Source organism: Euprymna scolopes, chromosome 41, assembly GCF_053919585.1.
Source record: "Euprymna scolopes isolate OS-2025 chromosome 41, ASM5391958v1, whole genome shotgun sequence".
Classification (NCBI taxonomy): Eukaryota; Metazoa; Mollusca; class Cephalopoda; order Sepiida; family Sepiolidae; genus Euprymna; species Euprymna scolopes.
In genome coordinates this window covers 60,887,828-60,909,188 of record NC_136522.1, presented here as the reverse complement: position 1 = coordinate 60,909,188, position 21,361 = coordinate 60,887,828, and the positions used below count along the sequence as shown (strand labels likewise).

At 34.5% G+C, this 21,361-nt stretch overlaps 1 protein-coding gene across 5 annotated transcripts in view; it reads left to right on the top strand.

Annotated features, from left to right (window-relative positions):
- The window catches only part of LOC145266532 (PDZ and LIM domain protein 7-like), a 268,765-nt gene that overhangs the window by 212,815 nt on the left and 34,589 nt on the right, over positions 1–21,361 (top strand). For 4 of the 5 annotated variants that reach the window (XM_080122293.1, XM_080122292.1, XM_080122296.1 and 1 more), the window contains 2 exons: positions 3,475–3,542; positions 13,311–13,459. In XM_080122293.1, the coding sequence (XP_079978419.1) occupies positions 3,475–3,542; positions 13,311–13,459 (217 nt within the window). The remainder of the gene's footprint in view (positions 1–3,474; positions 3,543–13,310; positions 13,460–21,361) is intronic. The other variant, XM_080122297.1, reaches the window with a different exon arrangement.

Genomic DNA, 21,361 nt, shown 5'->3' with positions numbered 1-21,361 from the left:
GAAGATTTTCTTGGACTCTGACTAAAGGTAAGAAATTAGTTGTAGATGCACCGGCCCAGATATTGCAACAACACTTCATGCATGGGTGAATGATGGTTTTGTAAAGATATATAATACTCTCTGGTGTGTGTAATTTTCTAGCGTAACAAAACAACCAAACCAAACATTATGACTGAATATTTTCAGATATAAAGAACTTGAAGCATAAAAACGTTTTCCAGAATTGCTGGATTCGGCATTAAATAAACTGAAAAGGGTTGATATGTTATAAAGTAAAACCATCATGGATTACAATAGAAAAATGTGAGCATGTGAAAAGTGATATGGTTAAGCTTAAACATGGAAAAGTAAAGGACTAGTTGTTAAAACTGGAAAAGAAAAGGACAAGATATTCTAGTAAAAAATATAATAAATTCATATCTTAAAATATTGTAGCATTAAGAATGGATTATATAATTTCCAACTGGGACAAAGTATTTTCTGGAAGGAATTAAATAGAATTACATTTTATTATATATTATATATTATATAATGCAGCAAGAGCAATTTGTATTATTTAGATTCTTCGCACTACTGCCCTCATCTTGAGTATTATTTTCATGACATTTTGAATGATGTAACCTCCAACCTTATTCAGGTGTATCTTGTTGAACTCTGGAATCTCTGTTCTGTCAAACTCCAGCTCAGTTGTATGCATCGTTGCAGTGTTTTCTTGGCACACATGGTCCGTTCCTCCCACACAGTTATTTTATTTGTTGTATGCTTGGAATTTTTTTTTTTGTTTTTTTTTCATGTTTTTGTGAGTTTCGCATCTGTTTGAAATTTGATCTGATTCTGAACAGCAAGCTGCCATTTTGCATGTCTTTATTTAAAACCAATAACTTGCACAGACTTGAGATTTGGGGGTGGGGGAGGGCTTCTTGAGTGAATAGCCGCTCTTGTAATAGAAAAATGATCCAAGGATGATAGCCAAATAATTTTATCATAGACAAAAGTAAATGATAATCCAATTGTGAATATTAAATATAGTTGTACAAAGCAAAAAGTAGCAGCATCAATACATAAGAGCCAGGTACGTCTAAAGATGGAATACCGTTTCCACATCTGGGCAGGAGCTGCTAGAAGGATCTTATCCTGCCTTGACAGAGTTCAAAATAGATTTTGTAATCTAGTGGGAGATTCTCTTTTCTCTTCCCTGCAACCTCTTTCCCACAGAAGAGACGTTGCGAACCTGTCTCTGCTTTATCATTATTTTCATGGCAAGTGCTCGTCTGAGCTCCAATCTATGGTTCCCCTGTCCTGACTTTCATGAAAAACACTCATCTAGCTGAAACGTCCAAGGATGGAGTACTGCTGCCATATCTGGACAGGAGCTGCTAAAAACAACCTATCCTGCTTTGACAGAGTACAAAATAGACTTTGTGACTTAGTGGGGGATGCCCTTTTCTCTACCCTGCAACCTCTCTCCCACAGAAGAGATGTTGCGAGCCTATCCTTGTTTTATCGTTATTTCCATGGCAGGTGCTCGTCTGAACTCCAATCTCTGGTCCCCCCTCGCCAATCTTTCACGAAAAACACCCGTCTAGCTGAATCCACTGAAAAACTTCCCCCACTTTTTATCTGTGCCTAAATCAAAACATGGATTCCATGAACAAAGCTTCTTTCTTAGAACTGCACCCCTGTGGAACTCTGTTCGGTCTGCCTGCTTCCCACCTGACTGCAACTTGGATGTCTTCAAGTCCAACGTTAACAAATTCCTAATGAATCACCCCCTTAAGTAAACACTTCATCAAATCTCCACACTAACGTACTGTACTTGCAATAACCCTTATCTCTGAGTGGCTTCCGGGCCTTGATAAGTGGTGACCTCCGTGTAAAAAAAAAAAAAAAAAAAAAAAAGACACGATTAATAATTCCCCCCACTCTTTATCTGTGTCTAAACCTAAACATAGATTCCATGACGAAAGCTTCTTTCTTAGAACTGCACACATGTGAAACTCTATTCAGTTTTCATGCTTTCCAGCTGACTACAATTTGGTCATCTTCAAGTCCAATGTAAACAAGTTCTTGATGAGCCGTTCCCCTCAAGTAATCCAGTTTACCAAATTTACGCTTCTAACGATTACTATGATGTTGTCCCATTGACTACCGTACACTCATTAATCCTTATCTTCGAGTGGCTTCCGGCCCTTGATAAGTGGTGACTCCTATGTAAAAAGAAAAAAAAAAACTCAATCCGGTCAGAGAAACTTTGAATTGTAAAGAATTTCAGATAAAGAATGATGGTATCGATCCAGTCATGATCAGCAGAGCATAGTTCGATTTTCACATCAAGACAAAAAGCTATGATAGAAGGATGCAAAGAGATTCCATATATTTTATCAATCACTTCTGCTATCGACTTGTTCTTATACAGCTTGGCTATAATGTGATCAAACCGTTCTAAGATGTCATGAATATTGTAACAGTGTGTTTTAGAAGGAAGATGTAAAACTTTTATCTTTTGTTGTTGCTTCAACGCTCTCTCTCTCTCTCTCTCTCTCTCTCTCTCCCCTACCACCTACCTCTCTTTCCCTCCTTCCTTCTCTCTTTCTTTCCCTTCTTTCTCTCTTTCTTTCCCTTCCTTCTCTCTTTCCTCTTCTCTCCCTCTCTTTCCTCTTCTCTCCCTCTCTTTCCTCTTCTCTCCCTCTCTTTCCTCTTCTCTCCCTCTCTTTCTTCTTCTCTCCCTCTCTTTCTTCTTCTCTCCCTCTCTTTCCTCTTCTTCTCTCCCTCTCTTTCCTCTTCTTCTCTCCCTCTCTTTCCTCTTCTTCTCTCCCTCTCTTTCCTCTTCTTCTCTCCCTCTCTTTCCTCTTCTCCCTCTCTTTCCTCTTCTCCCTCTCTTTCCCCTTCTCTCTCTCTTTCCCCTTCTCTCTCTCTCTTTCCCCTTCTCTCTCTCTTTCCCCTTCTCTCTCTCTTTCCCCTTCTCTCTCTCTTTCCTCTTCTCTCTCTCTTTCCTCTTCTCTCTCTCTCTTTCCTCTTCTCTCCCTCTCTTTCCTCTTCTCTCCCTCTCTTTCCTCTTCTCTCCCTCTCTTTCCTCTTCTCTCTCTCTCTTTCCTCTTTTCTCCCCTTCTCTCCCTCCCTCTCTCTCTTTCCTCTTCTCTCCCTCCCTCTCTCTCTTTCCTCTTCTCTCCCCTCTCTCTCTTTCCTCTTTTCTCCCCTCTCTCTCTTTCCTCTTTTCTCCCCTCTCTCTCTTTCCTCTTTTCTCCCCTCTCTCTCTTTCCTCTTTTCTCCCCTCTCTCTCTTTCCTCTTTTCTCCCCTCTCTCTCTTTCCTCTTTTCTCCCCTCTCTCTCTTTCCTCTTCTCTCCTCCTTTCTCCTTCTCTCTCCCTCTCTCGACAATTTGTCCTTTTCACTCTCCTCCCTCCCCCCCCCCTTTTTTAAAAATTATTTTCTTTTAATTCATAATTAAATTTCTTTTATTCTTTTTTTTTTCCAGAATTACAATGCAACTGCACGACCATTTCCTTCGGGTTCCGGCAGCGTCGTTTTGCCACCGCTCCCTTCGTAAGAAATTTTCAAAACTTTTTTTTTTTTTCAGTTTCTTTATTTCTTTCTTTTGTGCTGTTTAATTTTCCCCTCCCACATTTTTGTTTCTTTTCATTGTTTTTTCTTTCAGAAATTTTTCCACCGAACATTTTTTTTTTTTTGTCTTTTCTTCAGGAATTTTTCTTTTAAGTTTTTATCATATTATTCTTATTTCATTATATGTTGTTTTTTTTTGCTTTGTTTTTTTTTTCCGAACCGAAAATTTTTATTTAAAACATTTGTACAATTTGCTGTGTTTCTTTCCATAATATTAACTTTTGTTGGTTGGTTGTTTTTGTTTTACGGCATATCAACCTTTTTCAGGTTATTTAATGCCGAAACTAGTGATTTTGAGGAACGATTTTTTAATGGAATATATTTGTTTTTTAAGTCAGATTCTTTTTAACACATAGTTGGGACCCTAACAGGTACTACCACTCCGAGTCAGAGTGGACCTGGGAGCAATGCCAATTAAAGGGTGGCTCCACACTCCCCAAGGCCCGCAAGCTGGGGCCTCACCATCGGATATAGTTTTAGGTCATATCCAGGACCAACTTTTGTTGGCGGAAACAAAAAATATTTTTCTTTTTTAATTTACTTTAGTAACTTTTAAGAGATCAAGGGAGCTAACTCTTGATTCCATTATGATTTAAATTTATATCCGAGAGCTCTTTTTTAAGAATAGACGCTGTTCCCTTTATGGCTGCTATTTGTATTTTGCTACTGCTTGGTCTTCTAGTAATTGTGTCTAAAGTATTAAGATTTTTTTATTTTTATTAAGCTAGTTGCTCTTACAACAACCGGTATATAATGTTTATATTTTTTACTAGTGAGACCTGTGAAAATTCCACAGGGAACTTCTTCATATGTAACATATTGGTATTGGCATTCTGCAGATGTTAAGTGTAAATGGAGACGCTCTAATATTATTGTTTTTTGTTAAAACTGCAAAAGTATTTATCTAAGCTAGCACGAATGTCCAGCAAAGCCCGGTCGTAAAGTACGCTTAAATATGATATTTTAATTCTTGCAGATTTCATATATATTATTATAGAGTTAATGTTCTATCGATTTTTATATATTATAAAGTTGCGATTTCAAAAATAAAATAAATATATCAATAAGACTTGGGTGCATAAGCTTGAATCGAAACTGAAATAAAAACTTATGAAAATCATATATATATATATATATATATATATATAACTTGAGTTCCTTCACCCATAATCAAAACTGAAACCAAAACTTATGAAGAATTCCTGATAAAAGTATTTATGACAAGAAATGGAAGTACATAACAATTAAACGACCCGGATGTAAGCGTGACACACAAAAGAACACACACGTTATCGTATTAATATATAGATGACCAAAAAGTTAATTTGAAGAGATCAAAGGAGTTAACTCCTAGTGCTAACACTTTATATATATATCTCTCTCTCTCTCTCTCTCTCTCTATATATATATATATATATATATATAAAATGTGTGTTAGTGTGTGCACAGTTTGTGTATGTCTGGTGGGGGGGTAACTGTTTCTTAGAACTTTTTATATGCCACCTAGATTATAATATCTATGATTCACGAAACGAGGTCATGTGTATCTTTTATTTGGGCGACTTTTACACGCTATTTTCGCAATATTTCTTGGTCTCTGCATGTTTCTTTGGCTTTTCCGTATAAAAAAAGTGAAACTGAACTCGTAGCAAAACCAAGTTCCCTGGCACTCGAGCCGGGGACCGTCCAGAAAAGCAATGAGCTTTGATCAATGTAAGGAAACCCACTTATATCAGACAATTGCTATTCATTTGGACACTCCCCTTTTTGTGGGTAGCTGGTTTTCCCCAACATCTTGGGAAAACTGGCTTGCAACCAAAGTCCATTCCCCTATGGTATGATGTTTGACCTCCTCTAATTTATGCACCCGTCACTTTTTAATCATTGAATTAGAACACTCTTCAGTTCCCGTTCTGTTGTGGCCAAGCGGTAAGATGTCAGGTTTTTTCACACTTTCTTTTTCACCTTCGCGTCAGGGCTTCGGGTTCGAGCCTACCTACCTACCAAAACTTTTTTTTTTTTTTTTTTTTTACACCTACAAGCACCTAGGTAACGCCGGGTACCCATGCTAGTTTTATTATAATTTAAATCTATATCCTGTGGCTCTTTTAAGGATAGACCTATTATGGCCGCCATCTGTATTTTGCTACAGTTTACTCATCCAGGAATTGTCTAAAGTATTTCTTGGGATTTTTTTTTTTTTTTCTTTTTTTTAGGCTAATTGCTCCTACAGTAGTCAATATAGTGTTTATATTTTTCAGAGACCATGTTGTTTTTAAATCATTCTTGAGGTCTTGATATTTTGTTATCTTTTTCCATTCAACTCTATTAAGACCATAGTCATTTGGAATGGTTACATCAATAATGAACATAGTCCTTTCAAGTTTGTTTTATATAGCAATATTTAACTTGATAGCCTTCTCTTTACTGTATTTGCCCACCAATAACCAATATGATAGTTATATCTTTCAGAAACTATCATTTTTAAATCATTTTTGAGGTCCTGATATTTTAACTTTTCCCCTGTTCAGTTTTAGTAAAACTACAATCATTTGGAATGGTTACATCAATAATGAACATAGTCCTTTCAGGTTTTTTTCATAAAACAATATTTGGCTTTGTCGTAGTGTTTTCTGAATAAAAGCCACAACCATACATTCAAATATTGGAATATTAATTTTATTTTGAAATAAAAATTTCAGCAATTTTAGTACACTTCCGTTTTATCACAAAATTGATTTTTGTTAGAGTTTTCTTATTTTTAATCTTTTTAGTTTTTTAAGGTTTTTCTTTTTTTAGTTTTTTATTGCTAATTTGAACTTCAAATTCACCAGAAATTACTCTCAAAAAAAAAAGAAAAGAAAAAAAAAGAAAAAAAAGCGAAACTTTTCAGTTTTTAGCTTAATTTTTAGATGGGAGTCCATTTTTTTTTTTTTTTTTTTAAATCTAAATTTAACATGGATTTGTTTTTATCTTTTGTTCGTTTGGCCAATTTCACTATCCATATCATTAGTTGGTATATACGGTATACTGGTTCTTGTTAGATCATTGAAGTTAACCAATGCTGAGTTTAGTCAGTACCATATGGGTGACCATTTGGGAATACCAGGTACTATATGTGGGAGAACGTCAACACGTCCTTGGAAAAACTGCAAAAACCTAACGTTGTCATCTCCCTTGACCAGATATTTACGAACATTCCACGTTTTTCTTAATGCTATAAACTTCCATTTAAAACATAACCTCCAACCTTCCTGTGCATAAAGTCAAACTCGGGAATTCATATTTTAAGTTACACTTTCTGGAGTATCGTGAGAATAGCACCCAAGATGAGAACGGTCGTCCAAAATAATACAAATTATGTCAAATGTTGGCGATTTTCCAGAATAACTAACAAAACAAAAAAAAAGAGTAAAAAAAAAATGAATACGCAACAAATAAATGTTACCAAAAACAAGATAAGTTGTTCTTCTACCTACCCGAATAATTTTTTTTTATGTTTTAACTTATTTTAAAGTGTTTTTTGTTGTGTAAAGCCTGTCGAGTTAAAAAAAAAAAAAAAAAAAAAAGAAATGGTTGTCTCATTCGAGCTACAATCAAGCCTCGATAACGTTCGAAAATTAAGAAAAATACTAATGGTAACACATCCAATGAATGTCACCAATTGTGCGAAAATATAATTTTATGTGAGTATTTTAATTTTCGATTTTTGAGCGATTATCGAGGCTTGACTATGGGTCGAATGAGACCACCATACTTCCTTTATTTTTTATTAAAAAAACACTTTAATATAAGTGAAACCACAAAAACATATTCAGATCTGTAAAGAGTAACTTAGCTTGCCTGTAGTGACATTTATTTGTTGCATATTTACCCCCCCCCCCTTTTTTTTTTGGAAAATCGCAAAAAAGTTCTAAGGTTATTTTTAGTTTCGTTAATTTAACTGATTATTGAATGTAACCTTCTCTACTGAGCATTTTATAAAATAAATTTATGAACGTCTTAAAAATATTGTTTACTGTGATTTCTTTATTTATTCGTAATGTAATTTTTTTTTTTTTTTTTTTTTTTTCGATTTAATAATTGAATTTGTCAAATGTTTTAGATTTGTGTTTCCGTTTCACATTTAACGTCTTTTTCATTAGGTCTTGCTAGTCGGATAAGGGACATAACCCCGTAGTTTCTTAGAGTTGCTTCCCTTAGATTATTTAACTTTCCTTTCTTTCTTTCCGTTTTTTTTTTTGTTTATTTGTTTTGACCATTTATAGTATGTCTCTTGTATATAGTTCACCCCACCCCCACCTTTTTTGTTGTTGATTAGCGTAGTTTAGAGATATAAAAAAAAAAATTCTTAAGTGTTAAATTCTTTACTTTTCTTTAAATGATTTTTTTTATTGGTAATTGTTGAAGGAAGGACGTGAGAAAAATTTCTATATAAGCATTAAAATTGGTTTCACGTCGTTCGTTTCATTAAATGAGAAATCATTTCGGATTAAAATCCACTTAATAGTACGCATGTAAAAGTTATAAAAATATGATGGAAATGTGCTAATATTTATGTGAATAAACGAAATCAAAACTAGATGAGGAGCTTGTTAAGACAGAATAGACAGATCAATTTTTTTTTTTTTTTTAAATATGTGGTTTTAAGCAAAAACATGTCGAAATTATTAATATATCCAAAAACTTACGAAAATTCATCGAGCAGAACAACCGCTATTTTTTTTTTTTTTTTTTTTTTTTTTTTTTTTTCAAGTCTATTGCTTTGGACAAAAATATCGAAAGCCAGTACCGTAGCGAAAAGTGAGATAAGTATTCTCCTGTATTCACAATCTTCAATGTGATCATATCTAGGAAGAATGCAATTTCCATCAATTTTCCATAAAAATTATTTTTAATCATAATTTTCTACTTGATAAATTTTCGTAATTTTTTTTATATTACTTATTTCGATATGACAATTAAGTAGGTGCTGTTTTTCGTAAAACCACATATCTACTAAAAAAAAAAATAGATCTGTCGAAGCTATTATAACAAGCACCCAAGATGGCGACCGAATTTGACATGAGGTCATGTGATTTTCATTGTTGACACATTTCAAGTGTGTTTTTCTCAGTTTTACACGCGTAATACTAAATGGATTTTAACTTGAAATGATGCATCGATTAAGGAATCATTAATCAGCATAAAACCATTTTTAATACTTCTACAGAATTTTTTTTTCTCTTGCATTCTGCTTTCGACGTGACTTTTAACAATTACCGATTTCTTTAATCGTTTGTTCTCTCATACTTTCTGTACTTATTTAAATGCAGGACATATCGTCTTACTTATTAACCTAGATAATTGTTCATCCTTGTCAGAGATTCTTCATTTTTTTTTCTTCCTGCATGTTCTTTTTGTTTGTTTGTTTGTTGCATGTTTTTATTGTTTGTTGTTTTGTTTTATTTTGTTCAGTTTTCCCAAGCACCTGTTGTTGATATTCAAAGTTTATTTCCGTTTTTCATCGTTTGGCATTCTTTTGTAATAATGCCATTGTTAAGTGGTTAGTTTTAAATAAATGGTGATAATAAAAGAAATTGATTGGTCAATGTCGTATTTGAATATGATTGGTCACAACGTCGCGTTTGATTGGTCATTGCCAGAAAAGAATTTGATTGGTCAACACCACGTTTGAATTTGATTGCTTAAACCATGGCTAATTATCTTATCTGCATTTTCAGCCTGCACAGCACTGCAGTTCTAATTTTTCAGTTGTGTGTGCATATATATATATATATATATATATATATATATATATATATATATGATTAAACAGAAGTGAAAGTTCCTGTTTGTTTCCTTTTTTACATGATGTCGAAGTGTGTGTGTGGGGGGGGGTACATTAAAATGTTTTTAAAACGTTCTATAATCGATTTCTGTGATAAATTTACCAATCTTTATTTTGCAACCAAATCACGTGACTAACGAAAACTCACGAGTTGAAAGCGTTTGTAAATGTGGGTCCTGCACCTTTCCATTAAATCGTTAACTTGCTAACTTGAAAAATTAAATAAAATAAAAAAACAAACAGGAATTTTCACTTCTGTTTAGCCAAACATCCATGAAATAAAAAATGCTGCCTTAATAAATAAATATATGCACACACGCACATTATTTTACCTGGCCTTATATTGTGAAAACATACTTATTATTAATATAAAACTTTTACTATTTTTTTCCAATATTATTAATATATAATATATAAAATAGAGAGGTATGCCACGCTCGACAGGGAAATCGACAACAGACTGACAAACAGCGCTAGTTGTATCAGAATTTTTGTAGGAATTTTTGACACCTAACACGAAACTGCAAATAAAATATAAAAATCTAGTAATTTCTCTTTTAAAAATGGGTTGTTTATTTTCTTTATGGATTATACTTCCAAAATAAACTATTAAAGTTGTATAAAAAGTAATAGAAATATTTTTTTAAAAAAATAGTAATGAAATTAATTGAATGTTACGAGTTCAGTATTTTTCAATTTTTAAACGTTAAAAATCTATCAAAATTTTTCTATTGATTCAATTTTTACGATATTTTCAGAGTCAATGTGAAATTTTATGCTCTTTCCAATAAACCGAATATAATATTTTAGACAAACGATTTTTTTTAAATTCACGCCCCCCCCCCATTTTCAAATGTCTATTAAAAAGTAAATAATTAATTTATGTACCAAAGTTTTATATATCACAAATTGGAGATAAAGGATCAATAAATAATATATTCAAATTTAAAACAAAAAAAAAGTAGTGTTTTTTAGCAATTTACATGTAAAGTCCGAAGTTTAAAACCTTTTTTAAAAAAAAAAACGTTTTTTTTTTTTTGTTTTTTTAAATGAAACCTTGGTTCTTGTTCCTTTAACTGAAAAAAAAAAATTAGGGCTTGAATTACATTTTTCGAGGAGTTATAAGCTTTGAAAGATAGCGGGTGGAATTATTCAATAGTTTTCACGAAATTTCTGACACTGCTAAAACAGCGCTTTTGGCAGACTGCACAATAGAGTCTAGAAAAACAAACACTTAAAGAAGAATACAAAAATCAGTGTGTACAGAGACATAGTACAATCCTCCTGTACGGCTCTGAGTCGTGAGCAACTTACCGTCACCAACTACGACTTCTCGAGCGTTTCCATCAGCTCTGTCTCCATACCATCCTCAACGTTCACTGGAGTAACTATGTCACCAATGTTGACGGGATTGAGCAGCGTCAAATATTATGTTTCCAGATGTGGTCTTGTTTTGGGGTAATTTTCAGCAGATCGGAAAAGATTCTATGTCCAGAAAAGTGTTATTTTTGGTCATTTTGACCCCTTTTGGACCCCCTGCGGATGCTAATAGAATTTTTATAAAAGATATGAGAATTTTACGCTTCCTCTCTTGAGTAGTTGTGATTTCACGCAGAATTTCAGAAAAATGTACTAAGCGCTTATCGAGAATTTTGGGAACAAATGGATGAACGTGAATTCTAAATGTTACAAAATTTATGGCCTCAAGGTTTTATGAAAGAGGATTAGAGGTGGGAAAGGATGCCTTAGAGGCCACAACCAAGAATACCTGAAATGAATAACGTTGGAAGTGTGTAGATTCTGACTCCATATAATTAAAGACAGACAAATATTGAAGGTTGAGAACCGACTTTATTTACTACCAACAATTTGTATTAGGAGAAGCAAAGTGTTCGTAGGATGGAATGTGATTTAACGAAGGAGATGAATGTTCGTAAAATGTTTGTAGGTATGTATGAATTGACAAGGAATGAATGTTCGTAAAATGTTTGTAGGTATGTATGAATTGACAAGGAATGAATGTTCGTAAAATGTGACTTATCTTTTGGACGATGGAGAGGGTTAGGGTAGGCCGGTCATCCTGCTGTCGGTGATGCGTGTCCTGGCTTGTAACTGGAAAGCGAGTGACTTCTTTCATCAGCGCTAGCAGCCTGGCGTCTTCATCTTCTTTCTCCTCCTCTCTTCTTTGGTTTGTGTGAATTAGGCATTGTTTAGAATTGAAGGCATTTGGCCCATAACATGAGAGCGTAGTCAGCTTCAGTTCACTGGTGCCTTATTTCTTTTCTTTTTATTATTTCTTCATCTCTTTAGGTCGGGTGGGAGAATCTGTCCGTGCATTCACTGACGCAGCAGGGCGAATCTCCTCTTCCCACTTTTTGGTCCCCTCATTTTATAGTGGCAAACCGGCTCCCAGCGACTGTGATATTTGAGGTGTTTATTTTAGGCGCAGAGCTCTGCCATTGGTCGATAATTATTTTGTGGTTACCTTATGTTTTTCTTCCCAAGCGGAAGCGATGCATGGAGCCATGTGCAAAAGACGATTTTTCATTTTGTCTCTCATGGTGGATGCGTTAACATCCGGTTCGCTGCTAATTCTCATGTTCCCACAAATTCTTCTACTTACCAAAATAAGTTTTTAGTGTTTTTACTTATTTTAAAGCGTTTATTTGGTTTGTAAAGCATGTAGTGTCAAGTGTTGTGTGAGAACAAGAAAAAATAGCTGCCATGTGACTCCTATCTTTGAAGTCTCGGCAATGGCTCAAAGATCAAAACTAAAACAAAATGTCGGCAGAAACCCACTCAATAAATGTTCACTATCTTTTTTAGTTTCTACAGGTATTTTGTTTTATTTTTAAGCTTCAAAGATATAAGTCACATGGCAGACATGTTTTCTTGTTCTTGTGTAACACTTGACACTACTTGAAAAAGTGGTCAGAAAACAGATATATAAAAAATGCGTGATCAAACTCGCCTAGCTAGCTGAATAAGTCTTTAGTGCTTTTTACTTAGTTTAAAGCGTTTATTTGGTTCAAAAGAATATGGCAGCCATCTTTTGTTCACATGTAACATTTGACTCTACTTGCTTTTCGAACCGAATAAACACTTTAAAGTAAGTAAATACACTTAAGATTTCTTTAGCTAGGTAGAAGAGTTTGGTAACATTTGTTAAATATTTGGTTTTCTTTTTACCTGTTTTTTGTATGGCAGTTTATTGTAAAACAAACCCAAAAATTCTAAATTATATACTGAGTTGTTATATTGATTTGATACTGGTAAATCGCGGTTTATAATGCAACCATTTGGTAAAGATTTGAAAATTTATTTATAGTCGAGAAATACTCGTCTAGTTGAAAACACTATCAATAATTTTCCCCACTCTTTATCTGTGCCTAAACCTAAATGTAAATTCCATGAACAAGGTTTCTTTCTTAGAACTGCACGCCTGTGGAACTCTCTTCCGTTTACCTGCTTTCCAGCTGACTACAATATGGTTGCCTTCAAGTCCAACATAAACAAGTTCTTGATGAGCCGTTCCACTTAAGTTAACAAATTTACCAAATTTCCATTACAAACGATTACTATATTGTCCAATTAATACTGAACACTCTTTAACCCTTATCCTCGAGTAGCCTCTGGGCCTTGATAAGTAGTGATGCCTATGTAAAAAAGTGGGGAGGGAAAGTCTAGCGGATGATGGAGATGGAAATTTCTGATATGAGGCCAGGTAAAAAAAAAAAAATTTTTTTTTTTTTTTTTTTTTTTTTTTAAAGTTGCACTTAATTCAATTTGTTGTTGATTTATTTTTGTTGTTTCGCTTTTTTGTACTAACCCTAACCCACTTCTAATTTTGACAAAAACAGGGATACGTCTTTTCCTCCTCCTCCCCCAAATACAGCATTTTTTCAACCATCTGTTGATAAGTATTCAACCGTTGAGGAGGACCGTCCCGCAGCGACTCATCAATCGAGATCCTTCAAGTTGCTGCAGGGTTTGATGGACAGTGGGCAAGGTAAGGACTGATATGTGTATTCGTAAAATAAAGCCAGCTGTTAATTTCTTTGATAAACGATCACAATCCATGAATATATATATATATATATATATATGACTACGTCGTTTAATCATATAAATTAATATACGAAAATATAGATTTATGCGTAAACTTTAAGTATTTACTTCAACAGTGCTCAATACATAAGTAGAGCTTAGTAAGTTATAAAATATATATGGCGATTAAGCTACACAGAATATTCCGTGTTTCATCTATGCCAGGATTCATCAGGCATATGCAAGGATTTTTTAGTTGTCTCGCGTTTTTATATACGCACCTTCTATTGAGTTTTTTGTTAGCCAATCAGCTTTCTAGTTTCTACCGCACCCTTCCTAAGCAGCCAATGAGCAGGAACTTACAGGACAAAGGCCCTGTTGACCTCCGGTTGACCCGTTCATTTGTGCATGCTAATTTAGTAGGGAGCGTCCTGACCTATTTTAAACCTAGGTTAAAAAAAAATCCTCGCATAAGCCTGATGAATCCTAGCGTGAATGAAACGTGGAATATTCTGTGTAACTTAATCACCATATATATTTTGTAACTTACTACTATATATATATATGTGTGTGTGTTTTCAACACAGATGGACATGTTAAAAAACACAAAGGGATGGTATTTACTGCCCGATGTATTTTTACCAAAATGAAAGTGTGTCAAGATACGTACAAACTTTGTATTTTCTTTTTCAAACATATTTGATGAGATGTAACTACGAAAATTTTTAAATGATATAAAATTTAATATTGTCTGGTTTATGTCGAAACAAATGTAATATCCGAAAAAATACAAATATGAAGTTATTCCTTCTTGTTTTGGGTTTTTGCCAGTGTGTGTGTATATATATATATATATATATATATATATATATATACAGGGTGGCCGAAAAGTCCCAGGACACTATACATGTATTTTTAATAAAACACAGTATTTTTTAATGAAACACACAGAAAACATATATTCAACAAAAAAAGAGAACTTTATTAGAAACAAAGCAGAAAACAACTAGAGTAATTTAGTGGTCTAGGGGATCAATATGTTGGCCCTCGTTGTTCTTGCACAATTCCATTCGCCTCCAGGTTCTTTGTGCCATTTTTTTTAGAGAATTCCTTGATACGCTAGCAAAAGCTGCAATAATCGCATGCTTTAGCATTAAAATATTGAAAATAGAGTGTCCTGGGACTTTTCGGCCACCCTGTATATATATATATATATATATATTCAGGTAGTAGGAATGAAAAGTTTACCAGACAAAACGCAAGTATAAACTTAAAACACATTAATATTTATGTAATAATCCCAACCAGATGAAAATTCTCAATACAGCTACAATAGGAAATAGAGCTTGTCATATAGAAAATAAAGAAAAAAAACTGTAAATTAAAAATTTAGAAGGAAATTTATGGTTCGACAGAATACTCCAAAAATAATTTTATTAAGAAATCTTTAAAACATGGAGTTTCAAAGAATGCTGTTCTTCTCTTCAGAGGAAAGAAAGATATTAGCCAATTGCTAGTATAGCTGAGCTAAGAATTTGGTTCCGGCATTAGATGAAACGGCATTTTACGATAGTCACAAAATGCAAAAAAAAAATTGTTGATATTGGTTGAAGATAGCATTCTTTAAAACTCTGCGGATTAAGGATTTTTTAAAATTTATTTATTTTTTTTTTTTTTTTTTAATATTTTGTTGAACAATAAATTTTCTTTAAAATTTTAATTTAGTCTTGATTTCTTTTATTATAAAGATTCTTTATCAAGTAATATAATATCGAAAACAATATAGAAATAGCTAATATTATTTTTAAACATATCGATCCTAGCTAAAATCATCATAAAATGTATTACCAGTGAACTTATTATCAGCATATTACATGAGGTAATATCATTATAAGAACATTACTTCAAGTAATAATATTATAAAAACATAATATATAGGAACCGCGATGGTTAGCACCTGACGAAGGCCAGAGGAGTGGTTGGCCGAAACGTCGTGAAACAACTAAAAAAAAGATGAGGATAATAGTCCGCAATAAATAAAATTAATAAATAATATTCATCTCAATAATGAATTCCAATTAAATAATAAAAACATAATACTTCAGTTAATCTATAAATATAAAAGCGAAAATGTTTGTATGTGTGTATGTATGTATGTGTGTGTTCGCTTTTTCTGTATGTCTACAAAAGGCTTCTTTCAGAGAAGCGGTCGGTCGGTTCACAACTTTTTAAAACTTCTTATATCACATACAAATCGTAATATCTCACACTTAACAACGAAGCTCGCCTGTCTATTTAATTTGCTTGATTTCGGGAAGATAAATATTCAACATTTGTCGCTCGCCGCATGTGGCTTAGTCTTTTTCCTATAACATCTTCGGGGAGGGGGGGAGCGTTCAGCAGTAAATGAATACTATCCCGCAGTCAAAACTTGACCTCATTTAAAACGCGCACCTGCTAAATCCAACTAATTAAATAAATTCAAACGTGTTTCCGTTAGCATCTCGCGGTGGGGCAATGGTTAACATGGCACTTTTTTTTCTTTTTTTTTTTTCACACTTTAATTTACAACTTTGCCTCAACGGTCCGGATTCGATCCTCATACTTACTTTTTTTTTTTTAACCCCCCACCCCCACACACACCTCCAAACACCCGGGCAACGCCGGGTACCCCTCGCTAGTATTATTATAAAAACATATATCAGTATCAGTATGTCCTGTATTTAATAATTCAGATAATCAGTCCTCTCTCTCTCTCTCTCGTTACAGACCAATCAGTCTCCTGTGTGTCATGCATAAGTTGCTGGAATCTGTTAGAGAAGTAGTCAACCACCTCAGCAAAAATAATCTCCTCAGTAACATGCAATATGGTTTCTGTTCTGCTAGATCTACAGCAGATATGCTAACAGTTATCTCATAGGTTTAGAAAATCTCTCAAAAGAGGCTTCCTTTCTAGGAAAATTACTCTTGACATGAAGGCCTTTGATAGAATATGGCATAAAGGTCTACTCCAAGATCTCCAGCTATGGTATAGCTGGAAATGACTTTTCAATTATTAAATCATTTCTCTCTGATAGGTTCATAAGAGTAGTAGTTGATGGGCAGAAATCAGAAGCATCCTGGGCCCAACTCTCTTCCTAATCTTCATCAATGATCTCCCAAATCACATCCTAAGATCATTCTTAGACATTTATGCTGACGACACTACCATTTATAGCAACACATCAAAGGCCATAAATGACAAAGTTCTCTCTGATTCTCTCTCCTCTGATCTTGAGCATGTGGTGCAATGGGGAAAGAGGTGGCTGGTTACTTTTAATGCATCTAAGACCAAGGTTCAATTTTTACATCATCAACACTCCGATCCCTGTCTGGCATTAATTGAAATGAATGGCTCTCATCTTGAGGAGGCTCCATGTTTTGACAAGCTTCTGGGTTTGACCTTTACTTCTGATCTGAGATGGAACATGTACATCAAATCCGTTGCCAAGGCTGATGGAAAAATGGTGGCATTGTTCTACCGCTCCAGTATATATCTCACTACTTATGCAATTCTCTACCTGTGTAAGAGCCAAGTACATCCAACGATGGAGTACTGTTGCCACATCTGGGTAGGAGCTGCTAGAAGCAGCGTATCCTGCCTTGACTAGGTTCAAAATAGACTTCGTAGCTTAGTGGGGGATTCCCTTTTCTCTTCCCTGCAACCTCTTTCCCACAGGAGAGACGTTGCGAGCCTGTCTCTGCTTTATCATTATTTTCATGGCAAGTGCTCGTCTGAGCTTCAATCTATGGTCCCCCCTCGTCAAACTTTCATGAAAAACACTCGTCTAGCTGAAACCATTATCAATAATTCCTCCTCACTCTTTATCTGTGCCTAAACCTAAACATAGATTCCATGAACAAAGTTTCTTTCTTAGAACTGCACGCCTGGGGAACTCTCTTTGGTTTGTTTGCGTTCCAGTTGACTACAATATGGTCGTCTTCAAGTCCAACGTAAACAAGTTCTTGATGAACCGTCTCTCTAAGTAATCCAATTTACAAAATCTCCACTACTTATGATTACTATGCTATAATCCCATTGACTAATGTATGCCCGTTAACCCTTATCCTCGAATGGCCCCCAGGCCTTGATAAGTGGTGATTCCACTGCTGATAGTAATAATAAAATAAATATTTATTGATTTTGAACGAACAGTAAAACGAAAATCTATAGATCACTCCCCACAAAGGTTTATTTTCACGCTTAAAAAGATATCTGCATATTTAGCGTGTTTTTTTTGTAATTGGGAGGAATATCAACTCTATAATTGAATATTTAGAGATCTATAAAGAATTGCAATTGGTAATTTAGTATGGAATCGGTAATTGTATCAGAATCGGGGTGGGGGATATTGGAATTTTCTCATCATTAATATATGCACACATATACGTTTAATTGTAGGAGAGATCAGAGATAAAAAAAAAGGGGGGGGATGCAAAATACATCTTAATTTTTTTTCACCATTAAATTGCTTTCTCACGTCATATTAAAAAAAAAAAAAAAATTTGTACAAAGGAATCACCACTTATCAAGGCCTGGAGGCCACTTGAGGATAAGGGTTAACGGGCATACATTAGTCAATGGGATTATAGCATAGTAATCATAAGTAGTGGAGATTTTGTAAATTGGATTACTTAGGGGGACGGTTCATCAAGAACTTGTTTACATTGGACTTGAAGACAATCAAATTGTAGTCAGCTGGAAAGCAGGTAAACAGAAGACAGTTCCACAGGCGTGCAGTTCTAAGAAAGAAACTTTGTTCATGGAATCTACATTTAGGTTTTGGGCACAGATAAAGAGTGGGGGAAATTATTGATAGTGGTTTTGGCTACTACTTGTTTATTAAAAATCTAAATTTTTTTTTCTTTAAATATCTATAAACTAGTGGGGAAGGCCGGGGGGGGGGCTTTGCCCGGGCGTAAAATACACTTAAATGATATTTTGGTTTTATTATAGAGTTGTGATTTCAAAAGTTAAAAAAAAAAAACAACAATTTAGGTGCCATCAGCTAGAATTGAAACCGAAATTGTAGCATTCAAAGCTGGTGACGTTACCACTGTATCAACGTGACATGCAAAATCTAAATTTACAAATAGTTTCGAAACTCCATTTGTAAGTTTAATATTTTGCATCATTAAAATCTCTGCAAGATCTACAAACACCCAAAAAAGAATGAAAAATTAAGAACGAAACAAAATGTTAATGGGGCAGATTAGTAAGGTCCTCTCAACTCTTTGCTAAATGTCAAACTGATTACTGTTTTTTGAGTCAACGGAAAACAAGTATGTCAGTCTCTAAATGGGAGTGGGTGCTAAATAGAGACATGAAAAAATAAAAAGATCCAATGGAATACCGGGATAGATGGTGTCCAAAATAGAAACATTTAACAGTGGCCAAGAGCAAAATAAATTTGGGAAGTAAGCATCTTTGGAGACTCTCTAGTATTAAAAATTAAAACAAGACAAGGACACATTTATTCCACTAACTAATAATCTTTTTAAATAAATTCTATGGCATGAGTTCTATAGAACCAAGGACTGTTTAGAGAGGGAGCACTTACTCGTACCTGGCTTCTCAATGGATGCATAAGTCAGTGTCGTGCACCCATGGCATATACATCTTATTCAACTCTATATGATGTAATCTTTTCCAATCGCATCATATTTTAACTTTAAGCTGGTGCTTAAAGTAAACAACCAGATCTGTTAACCTGTCATCACTGACCAACGACTGAAAAAATGAAGTATTATCAAAACAGATACTACACTTTGTTCCTATCCAGAAGGCCAAGGGTTACTGTTAGTCTGTTATGCTTAAATTTGAAAAAGCAAATGGACTGGACATGTCTTTAAAAAAAGATCCATTTTGGTTCTTTCGGCCAAACATTTTGGAAGTGAAGATTTCTTCAGTGGGAAGCCTGAAAGAATTCCTAGCTGATAGCTCGTTATATTCTGCCGCCATTGGTTGGATACTAATCTACTACCAAGAGATCCTGATTACCAATTTTGGGTTTTGCACTGGCAGCTGGAATTCGATACTCTGCAGGGTTGTCTCATCAACCTGTTGCTGATGTTTGTTCTTTCTGCCTGGCGGCAGATAAGGTTAGAGTTGGGGGGTTAGGGAAGTATTATCATTATGGCGATAGTCCGGGAAGGCAGAAAGAATGTTCGGTAAATGTGAGCGTGGGGGGGGGGAGAGGTGAGAACCATGATGATATATAGGGAATGAATGGCATAAGGTTCTCGGCACTGGGGAATCCAAAATGCTGACTCATGCAAAGAACGTGTTTAATTATAGGAGACATCAGAGACAAAGACGAAAAAAAAAAATAGGGGGATGTAAAATACATCTCAATTTTTCGTTTCACCATTAAATTGCTTTCTTGCCTCGTATAAAAAAAAATGTTCAATTGTTTATTAAATTTCCAATTTCTTTTTCTTTTTTTTTTTTTACAAAGGAATTACTACTTATCAAGGTCCAGAGGCCACTCGAGGATAGGGGTAAAATAGTGTACAGTGGTCAAAAGGACAATATCATAATAATCGTTAGAAGTGTAAATTTGGTAAATTAGATTACTTAAGGGGAATGGCTAATCAAGAACTTGTTTACATGTGACTTGAAGACGGCCATATTGTAGTCAGCTGGAAAGCAGGTAAACAGAAGAGAGTTCCACGGGTGTGTAGTTCTTAGAAAGAAGCTTTGTTCATGGAATCTACGTTTAGGTTTAGGCACAGATAAAGAGTGGGGGAAATTATTAATAGTGTTTATAGCCAAACGAGTGTTTCTCGTGAATGCTTGGCGAGAAGGGGACCATAGATTGGAGCTCAGACGAGCACTTGCCATGAAAATAACGATAAAGCAGAGACAGGCTCGCAACGTCTCTTCTGTGAGGTAGGGGTTGCAGAGAAGAGAAAAGGGCATTCCCCCACTAGGCTACGAAGTCTATTCTGAACTCTGTCAAGGCAGGATAAGGACTTCTTAGCAGCTCCTGCCCAGATGTGACAGCAATACTCCACCGTTGGACATACCTTTAAATATCTATTAACTAGCGGTCATAAAATATGCTTCAATATAATAGTTTAATTTGTCCAGATTTCGTATATATCATAGAGTCATGATTTAAAAAGTTAAAAAAAAAAAAAAAAAAGTGGAAGTGTCATCAGCTAAAACCGAAACTGTAGCATTCAAAGCTGGTGACGTTACCACTTTATCAACATCACACACATATAAACTCATTAAAAAAAGAAAAACTAAGATGAATGTACAAAATGTTTTACTTTTTTTTTTTTCACATTTTGATCCATTTTTGACCCCTTAAACACAATTTTTGACCCCTTAAAAATAATTTTTGACCCCTTAAAAACAATTTTAACCAGCTAAAGACCCATAAAAGCATAGCCTGTAAAAAAATCCAATCATTTGAAACCCCTAGCACTGCTGTGACTTTTAGTCTCAGAGGAAATAGTTTGAAAATATGGAGACAGACAGACAGACATATACTTTATATATTAGACTTTTAAAAAATTTCTTTCATGAACTCTTTTGGCTAAGATCAAAAGTGTGTGTGTGGGGGGGGGGTTCTATGGTCATCCTTGTTACTGTACTTTGTTTGTCTATCATTTTACTTGTTAGAATCTTCAATGACCATAATACCACATTCAGTTCAAGGCTCGTCTTACTCAAGATTCCTAAATCGTTTTTTTTTTTTATATTAAATATATACGTGAATAAAATAAATAAATCTGGTTCTCCTGTAGTAGATGTCATCCTAAACTACTTTTGTTTTTTGTTTTTCTCGCTCACATGCTCCTATTCCGAATTCGT